Source organism: Brassica oleracea, chromosome C2 (genome assembly GCF_000695525.1).
Source record: "Brassica oleracea var. oleracea cultivar TO1000 chromosome C2, BOL, whole genome shotgun sequence".
NCBI classification, from domain to species: Eukaryota; Viridiplantae; Streptophyta; class Magnoliopsida; order Brassicales; family Brassicaceae; genus Brassica; species Brassica oleracea.
In genome coordinates, this window is record NC_027749.1 from 3,919,891 (window position 1) to 3,930,364 (window position 10,474).

A 10,474-nucleotide genomic window follows, 5' to 3' on the forward strand; every position below is an offset into this window, starting at 1 on the left:
ACTCACTACTTTCACTCATCTATGCTGAAAACAATTGAAATTTGTTATATCTTAATTTATACCTCCTAAGACATATGTTAATTACATAATTCCCATTTTTCACTTATCAAAATATTTTTTACAAAATTTTTAAATTATGTTTAAGACTAACTGTCCAGACGACTTTCAGTTAAGTCGTCTGGACGACTTATTTTCAAGTCGTCTAAACAGACGACTTGCGAGGGGTAGAAACGTAAAAAAAATTCCGTTTTTTTGTTTGGTCACAAGGGGATAGTTGTAATTTCAATAGCCTTTTAGGTTACTTTTGCGTTTGACCCAAGTTGGGGTATTGTTTTGGGTTTGACTCCAAGTTTTGAGTCACACTTGGCAATTCTCCCAACATAAAATGCATAAATACATAAAATTAAAGAGTAAATAGATTAAAAAAATTATAAAACAATACAAAAAATTCATCTAAAATTTTATTTATTTCGTATGTCTTATCAAACAGTTGCCGACAAAGATAAAAAGAGTGAATCTCATGAAATTTTCCTTTTCTTTGTCATCTCTTCCAAAAAATAACAAGAAATCATGGACATATACATCCACGTACTAATACATATGGATGTGAATGGTAAACCTAAGATGAAATTGATGCAATCAAATAAAAAATGGAATATCATTTTATTCATTCTTCATTAAAATTATCGTGGAATACTTATTTTTGTATTATTTTTATGAAATTGATGGAGTGATCATTTTATTGGAGATAAATTGTAATTTTGTTGAATTGATGCAATTTAGTCAAGCAAAATAACTTTAAGCCCAAACTCTTTATATTTGAAAACATGATGAAACTCTAAAAAGGAAAAGAGAAACACTTTTTTTTTGTCAACAAGAGAAAAACACTTTAAACCCGACAAACTGAATTATTAAATTGAAGTTTAACATAACTGAATTACAAAATCAAAATTTTAATTGTCGCTTTAATGTAGGAACACTGTTACTACAAATGGAAAAATGATAATTGTAAAATAAATTAAATAATTTAAATCAATAACAAACTGATACGAAACTACAAGTCGACATGAATTTTTTTTTCTTAGAAAAAAGGAAAATTTATCAGAAAATTACAATAAAAATCAAATTTCATTATAATGACATGTTTAAAAACGTTTTAATTAATTTTAAAAATCATTTATGTGTTTTGCCTTTTTTTTCTTAACTTTTGCCTTTTGTTTACTGACTTTCCGTTTCTCTAAATTTAAGAAAAGCTCTATATATCTCCAACCGATAGCTATTTAAGCCTAGGGTTGGGTTCATACGTTCTAAAGAAAATCTCCAAGTTGTGTTGTCGATAGAGCTGTGGTACAGTGTTATCTATATCCTTCTCTCCGGTTCCTCTTATAGACCTATTTCTCTCACAGTACTTGTGCCTTCCTACCATGTCTTTTTCCGGAATCTAATTTTAGTCTTTCTTATGCAGATCGATTTGTAGAAAAAAAAATGTTTACTACGCAACCAGAAAAGACAAATTTTATCGAGAAAGTTGCTCGTTTAGTTTCCCAAAAAGGTTTGGAGACTGAGAGAACCCTCATGGCTCTTAATAATGATAATGACAAAAAATTTAGCTTTCTACAGAGGTCAGACCCTTGTCACGCATACTACCAGCGTAAGCTTAATTATTACCGTAAGGAGGCTCAGGTTACCAGGCCTCATGCTCCGGCTACTACTACTCATGATTGCTCTGTAGCCGATGGTGAAGAAGAAACCTTTTGTCTGTTGCCTACTTATAGTACCCTGTGGAGTAGTTCGTACAGTCGTCCTGCTGGTATCTCACTCAAGGATCTATATATTATGAAGCTCACTGCTCAGTTTATAGCACGGTACGACATGCATTTTCTGCGGGCTTTGAAGGAGCACGTGGCTCAGAATCCGAAACCTCGGTTTGATTTTTTGAAGCCGACTAGTAGCAGGTTTAATTTCTGTGGTGGGCTTGTTCGTGGTTACGCCAGCGTGATAAGGCCATACATAGAATCTCTGATGAGAGATGGTGGTGGCATTATGCCGTTAGTGCTGCCATCCAGTGTGTGTTGGACGAGAGATGATGATTATGACGGTATGCCACTCTGTCTTCAGTTTTTCTTCGAACGTCTTCAGTTGGAGAAACTGGAGGCTGGGGATAAGATGGCTTTGGTTGACTTGCATGCTTTCGTGAGTGGTGTCGACTTTTTCGCCCAGAGGGATAATCAATCCTTTGCTTGTGTCATGTCAAAAACTCCACACCTTTCGAAGATGATGTACGAATGGCCCCAAATGCAGCCATCGAAGCTTATTAATAGTTATGATGATGATGATGATGATGATGATGATGATACAGAACCGGAGCTAATAGATGCACCTCCTTCATATGAAATCCTTGAAAAGCAGCTCACGCTCAAGGAGCTTGGTATTATTAAGGTCACAGCGATGTTTGTGGCTCGGTACGGTGAGAACTTTCGGCGGGATCTGATGGAGATAGTCTCTATGAACCCTCTGTTTGAGTTTCTGAGGCCAAGTGATTGCAAGTGTTCAAAGTTCTTCACCTCGCTTGTTAGAGTGTATTCCAATGTTATAATGCCTTCCGACAAGCTGTGGTACGGTGATGATTGTACGGATTCCGCTCTCGAGTTTTTCTCCAGCTGTCTCCAGCTGGAGAAGCTGGAGAAGCTGGAGAACGGAGATGAGACGGCTGCTATTGATCTGCATGCGCTTGTGGGTGGTGTTGACTGTTTTAGTCACATGAGTGAAAGCCTCTTTCTTGCTTTCGCTCCACAACCTGAACGGCTTTCGACTATGGTGAAACGACGGGGATGTCAGCTTCTTACTGAATTTCGTAAGGCTCAACCTGATGGAGGAGAAGCTCGGCCTTACCGTTTCCAAAGTAATTTTAAGTTCCCTGAAAAGGGGATCAAACTCAAGGAGCTTGGTGTTATTATCCTCACGGCGCAGTTTGTGGAGCGGTACGGTGAGAACTTCCGGCGGGGTCTGAGGAGGAGAGTTGTTATGAACACTCAGTTTGGGTTTATGGTGTTTGGTGACAGGAGGCACGATTTCTATTGCGGGATTCTTTGTGCGTATAGCAGCGTATTAAGGCCTTGCAAAAGGATGAAGAAGAGTGATGCTTGTACGGATACCGTTCTTGAGGTGTTTTTCGAGATTCTCCAATCGCAGGAGGAGGGGGAGGGAATTGAATTGCATGATTTTGTGGGTGGTGTTGACTCTTTTGCTCACGTGGAGGATGAACAGTATTCTGTTGTTGTGCCAGCACCTGTACACGTTCTGATGAATATGATCCCACGAACGCTCAGGCTGCCGGATACGCTTTTGCTGCCTCCGGTGAAATCTTCAAGTATTCATGATCCTGCTCCAAGAAGACCTCACGATCTTGCATCTCCTACTAGGAGGTACACACTCCGGGAGGATTGTATTATCAAGGTCACTGCTCAGTTTGTGGCGCGGTACGGGACGAAGTTTACGGGGGCTTTGGCGAGGAGAGTGGCTAAGACAACTCAGTTTGAGTTTATGAACCCGACTAGTGGCAGGTCCCGTTTCTATACATGGTATGTTGAGAGGTTATCTGAAGTATTAAAGCCTTACAAAAAAGGCGATGCTTTTTATCAAGAAAAAAAGCGTGATGCTTGTATGAACACTGTTCTTGAGGGTTTTTTCAGTTGTTTGGATCGTCTCCAGCAAGAGGAGGATGAAGCAGTGGGTGTCGTCGCTTTGCATGGTTTTGTGGATGTTGTTGACTGTTTTGCTTCCATGGATCATGTATTGAACCAGCACCTTACTCCACCAGGATCCCAAGTTCATCTTGGTGCTTACGGTCAGCCTTTAATGGGGATGATGCAACCGGCACCACCAAAACTGGGTCTAATGTCTCTTCCTCCACCACTGCCTCTACCTGAAGAACCAGAGCCAAAGAGACGAAAGTTTGACGTGTCAGCTCTTGCTCCAGAAGACCGGTTACACAATTTTCAGGGTTGGTCTACAATCAGGGTTTTTGTTCCAAACGTAGGTGAAGTTGTTATTAGATAATAGCTGGGAGATCTAAACAAAGTAGCAAAAGTTAAGTGAAAAAACATGCAGGAGAAGCACTACACTGTCTTTGTAAGAACGAACACTTGTGGATGAGGGAGATATGTTTTATACCTCTCAACTATATATTTAGATGTTTAAATTTGACTTTTTAAGTTTGTTTTGTCTGTGTATACATATTAACATCTTTCCTTTAATATTGTACGATACACACTCATGTTAAAGCCATTTTGGTTTATCTTCTTTCCACTTACGGTTTATTTATCTAAATTTTGTTTGTCAGTTTGCCTTTTTGACATTTTGGTTTTACTTCACTATAACATAAGCAAAGAATTAAACTCTTGACAGATAAACTGAAGAATGTCTGAAAGACAGAACAGACAACACACATGATGAGACAAAGCAAGATAGACATTTTGCTGTCGTTAGGAATAATGCAAAAGAGAGAGAGTATATTCAATCCAACTCACACAACCATGATTTGCGTGTTCCTCTTCTTCTCATATCGCATTCCTGCTTGAGATTTCGATTGGTAAACTGAGAGTTATAAATGTTTTCTAATCAGTGGTACATTTTTAATCTAACCAGAATTTTGACATTCATTGTCTCTATAAACAATAATTTAGTGAAACCTCATAACATAACACACATAAATACATAAAATTAAAGAGTAGATAGAGAAAAATTATAAAACGATACAAAATTCACATACAATTTTATTTATTTTTTTTTTTTTTGAAAAAGGGTATACAATTTTATTTATTTCATACGTCTTATCAAACAAATGTCAATGAAGATACAAAGATTGAATCTCATGCAATTTTCCTTTTCTTAGTCATCATTTCCAAAAAATAACAAGAGATGATGGACAAACACATCCAAAAACTAATATAGATGTGAATGGTAAACGTCATATGGAATTGATGGGATAAAGATGAATACAATAAAAGAAAAAATAGAATATCATTCCGTTCATTCTTCATTAAAATTGTCATGGAATAAACATTTTTGAATTATTATTTTTATGGAATTGATTGAATCATCATTTCATTTCATTTTAGTTTCATTTCATTCGAGATAATTTTTTTTTTTTGCTGAATTGATGCATTTTAGTTTCATATACAGTATACTATAATATTTTCTCCACTTACTATGTCTCACTTTCCCCACTTTTAGAGATTTTTTATTTTTGGAGGTGAGTCCACGACCTTCTTTTTTCCCAGATCGTTTCATTGTCTAGTATTCCAGATCGTTTCTTGAACGAATAATACCATAATAGATGTCACTTTATCTTCCACGCGGTTGATGATTACACAAAGCTGTATCAGTTCAATCCATGTACATTCTTGGTCATGATGTCAGTAATGCCCATCAGACTACAAAATTCTTTCAGCAAGTCTTTGGTGATTTGCTGACACTCAGTCTTTGATTATTTTCATTGTTTGTCAATGTTTTATTGTTTTCCATTGTATAATACATATAAGAAAAACTGTCAATTTATCTATGCAGGTCTAACATTCCAGCCACGATACATTCGGCACATCCAACTACGTTTTTTGGCATTATGCTCGTAATTGTGCACTAGCCTTCAGGTTCATGGTTGGGTTGAGACAGTTTCTGAGAATTTGATGCCGACGTATGATGATTCGTTCACATGTCTTCCATCGTCCGAGGATGAACCGGAAAGTTGGTGTGAAGTCTCTTCGCAATTTTACCTTGCAGCTCAGCAAGTTTTGCATTTACTCAAAAAAATGAAGGAAGCAAGAGTGGAGCTTTTACGCATTCTTGAAAGTCTTGGGGAAGTGTCTAGCTAGTGATAAGGACCGGTTCATGATGACTCTCAGATTGAATTTTGGGGCGATATTGAGAAGGAGACTCTGAAGTGGATTGGGGGATGTTGAAGCGGTAAAACATAACAAGGTGGTTAAGAAGGAAGATAGTTGTGTTTGTTATTCCTTAGTACTTGTGATGGCTTTTTTCTAACATCTATCTATTGTGAAAACTCACCTCAATAATCATACCCTCAATCTCATCTAAATAGTGCATACAATTGAGAATTTGAGAAAACCGAATATATAACATAACAAGTTCACATACACAAAACCATACAATGCATCTATATTGTCATCATTAAATCAATTTGTGTTGTACTTTGCGCTGGACAATCTAGACAGTGGAAATTAATAAATGTGTAGTCACAAAGAAAAAAAGCTAGACATGTGCTGACTTGTCTGTTTATTTGTTTGCTTATTTTGCCCAATTTTTGCTTAATTGTGTATAACTGTAAGAATCTAATCTAGAACTATATATATAGTAGAATGTGTATAAATTTTTAAGTCACATCATCATATATTTCACTAAAATCTGACATATCAACATAAATTTTTAATATTTAAGAATTATTCCATAACTTTCATTCTTATGATTTGAACTAAATATATTAACATAATATCTAATAGCAAATACATATTTTCTAATCAATGGTACATTTTCAATCTAAGCAAATTTTTAACATCCATTCTTCCTAAAATTATTAATTTAGTGAAAACTAATAATATAACACGCATAAATATATTAGATTAAAGAGTAAATAGAGAACATCTATAAAAACAATGCAAAAATTCATTTACGATTTTATTTCATACGTCTTATGATACAGTGCCAACAAAGGTAAAAAAAAGTGAATCTCATGAAATTTTCCTTTCTTGGCAATCAATACCAAAAAAATAACAAGAAATGATGGACATACGCATCCAAATACTAATACATAGTAGATAAAAATAAAACTCTAAATTAATTGAATAGATATTTGGCCTATATCTTTAATATGAGGATAAAATTTGGCCTAGTTTAATAATTCTCCCAAATTTAAATCAGAAAAGCAAAGGAAAGAACAAAATATAAAGTTTTATTTTACTAGGAAAATTAGCTGGTTCAGCGATAAACGGGGGAAGAAAGGAAGAGCATAGTAAGCTACATGGTTGGTCCCATCATCAAACTCTTGCTGGTATTTGTCTAGCTTTGACAAATTCTTCAAAGAATTAAAAGAAATTTGATTAACATCAGATTATTGCTTACAATAAGTTGCAAATATAATATACAAATTAATGTAAATATACTATCTCCAGAATATTGCAGAGATACTCGCACTTCCTGTTACGTAAGAGTTGATAGGGCTCTGAGTGATGGACATCGTCATTAGCTGTCATCCAACTCAATCGTTTCGAACGCAATGCCGAAACGTGAGTTGGATGTGTAGGGGCCGGCACGCTAAAATCCTACAGTTTTCATTATATAGATTAAAGCAAATAGAAACCGATCAAAATAAATTGAAACAATGAAAATAGTCACCTCCTGTATGCCTTTCTCGGAGGCATTAGCAACATCATGACCAGAAATGTACCGAGGCGTCAACGAATATAGCTTCGTGTAATTGACATCCGCCATGGTAGATAACAAGAAGCGACTTGAAAAAATAAGAAAAAACAACAACAAAAAATCATATACATGCAAGTTTAAGAAATTTGTCCACAATGAAAGAAAACTCACCTCAATAATCATACCCTCAATCTCATCTAAATGGTGCGTACAATTGAAAATTTAAGAAAAGTGAATATATAACATAACAAGTTCACATACACAAAACCTGTATTAATAGAAACTAACATACAATGCATCGATATTGTCATCATTAAATCAATTTGTGTTGTACTTTGCGCTGGACAATCTAGACAGTCGAAATTAATAAATGTGTAGTCACAAAGAAAAAAAGCTAGACATGTGCCGACTTGTCTGTTTATTTGTTTGCTTATTTTGCCCAATTTTTGCTTAATTGTGTATAACTGTAAAAAATCTAGAATCTATATATAGTAGAATGTGTATAACTTTTTAAGTAAGTCACATCATCATATAATTTCACTAAAATCTGACATATCAACATAAATTTTTAATATTTAAGAATTATTCCATAACTTTCATTCTTATGATTTGAACTAAATTTATTAACATAATATCTAATAGCAAATAAAATATTTTCTAATCAATGGTACATTTTCAATCTAAGCAAAATTTCAACATCCATTCTTCCTAAAATTATTAATTTAGTGAAAACTAATAATATAACATGCATAAATACATTAGATTAAAGAGTACTGACATTAACTAAGATAGTTGAAGTTTTTTCTAAATGCGGCATAATTAAAGATGTAAATCCCAATATCTTGTGATTTTTTTATGTGTTATTTTGGAATGTGTAAGTTTACCCTAACAATGGAGATCTCAGGATGAGGGTGGCAAGCCTCGCATAAAGCTAATCAATTTGTTGTTCAAATTAAAAAAAAAAACTAATCAATTTTGGAAGAAAACCTTTCATTGACTTTGAAAACAAAAGGAGAGTTTAGAAAGTCAATCTAAGGGTGACAGAGGTCAAAAGGAAACATAGTTGTGTGGAAATTCTGTATTTGTTTGTCTGATCTTATTTCTGATTAATCATAGTGGATTTTAGCATAAACAAGTGGCCATTATAGTTCTTGAAGTTGGCCTTTTTCTTGGTTGATTTATATTTATTGTGATGGCGCTTGGTCTCTCTTTTCTTGGCATAGGTGATGCTAAGATCTCAATACCAGCAACGGTTGTTCTGCCCTACATGTTCAGTCCAGCTGAGATGAGGGTAGGGTTTTGTCCAATACGTTAATACAATAAATGTTGCCAGTTTTAAAATACCTGCAGATATAGCTTGAGTGTTTGGACTCTGTTTGCAGGCTGATGAGAATCTATGTGCCGAGGAAGAGGAAGACAAGAGAGTATGAAGCATGCATGGGCCATTTGATTCAGTGAAGGTCTGCGAGCTTCATCCACAGGGCGTTGTTCTTATAAGATTCAAGGATCGTAGATGCACATAAATTCCAGAGTCATTAATCACCATTAGAGTTGTTGTCTTGTCTTAGGTCTGATTTGTTGTTGCTGTGTGAATGCAGGTACTCAAAGAGACAGTTACATGCGAGTCTTGAGGATGGATCAGTGAACCACGCTGCGGTTAGGGATTTTGATTTGGAAGCTGAACGGTTAGATCAGTTTGCAGCTGAACTCGAAGCTGAATAGAAGAAACAAAATTACAATTATTTGAGGGTCGTTTTGTAGAATCTACCCTACCCTATTTAGTGAAGCAGTTTGACATATGTTTTTTTTTGTTGAAAATTATATCTTTCATTACATCATTCATGTAGCAAACCATTTGTCGCTATTGATATATAAATTGAAAATTAGTGTATTATTTTGGGGGAAGTCAGGTTACTGAGCTTTATACTATGTTATGAAACTGGGTTTGTGATGTTCATACTAGGCATCCGAACCAGACCAACGCAAATCGGTTTACTTCATGTATCCGGTTTGCTGCATCTGGTATCAAATTAGTCACTGTTAGATTGAGATTATACCCCTCAACAAAGCCCATCAAATATTGAGCCCAATCATAATTTAACAAGTAAAATAAGGATAGTTCGGCCCGGTCCAGTCAATTAGGTCAATCTGAATTGAGGGTAAAAAGGAACTCAGTATAAAAGGAGAAGAGAGAGCACACAAGAGGTATTCAGAAACAAAAGAAATGATATGAACGGCTAGAACTAGGGTTCATCTTTGATCTGCCGGAAACCTTGTTATTTCTTGGTTATTAATCAAACACTCTTATAATCTGTCACTTGATTGATCAGTAAAACGACTCATCATCATTTCTAAATACTCAACGAACACAGATTCAACAGCTAACATGTAAGTTTTTGTAACCAAAAGAGCAAAAAAGATGTTCATCTTAAGGTGGTATTATTCAATCATGTATTAATAGAGTTTAAACCTAAGCAAAATCTATCATTATTCAAATGATGATTCTAAAATCTATTTTAAAATCTAGTGTTACTGGAAATATGGTATTTATAAATCAAATTTAAAATCTGGTAAAATTTTAAAATTCTTTGTATATATAATTGATTTCAAATCATTTGTGATGAAATTTCATGAACAAATGACTGAAATCAAAATTCAAAGTCATACTCCATAGATTTTCATCATTTAAAACTATTCTTAAATTTTAATTTTTAATTGATTAGTGTTAGAAATATGAGAGAAGTGTTGTTGTGAAAGTTGTGTCTTTCTCATTAGCTCTCACTATCAATATATAGTGGAGGTTCATAAGGGTTTACAACAAGGAGAGTATCTACACATTTATTACATATTGACCACAAAGATATAGTCTTGGTCAAAGCTCATAAATGCTCCGGTTGAATGAGTCTTCATCTTGACTAGTCTCGGGCGGATGTAGACGGACCGGAGACGGGTGTAGACGGACCGGATAGTCGGGTCGGATGTAAACCTCCTAGATGGTTAATGGCAATCCACATATCCATATCATGGATTTATAACA

At 35.0% G+C, this 10,474-nt stretch overlaps 1 protein-coding gene across 1 annotated transcript; it reads left to right on the forward strand.

The window, feature by feature from the left end:
* Positions 1–1,575: 1,575 nt before the first annotated feature.
* LOC106323197 lies at positions 1,576–4,059 on the forward strand. Its single transcript, XM_013761351.1, has one exon. It carries the CDS (start codon positions 1,576–1,578, stop codon positions 4,057–4,059), a length of 2,484 nt encoding a protein of 827 aa, XP_013616805.1.
* Positions 4,060–10,474: the final 6,415 nt, after the last annotated feature.

Bases quoted from the DNA above. Each gene is read 5' to 3' on its own strand.
- LOC106323197 (XM_013761351.1), top strand. From the start codon at position 1,576: ATGGCTCTTAATAATGATAATGACAAAAAATTTAGCTTTCTACAGAGG.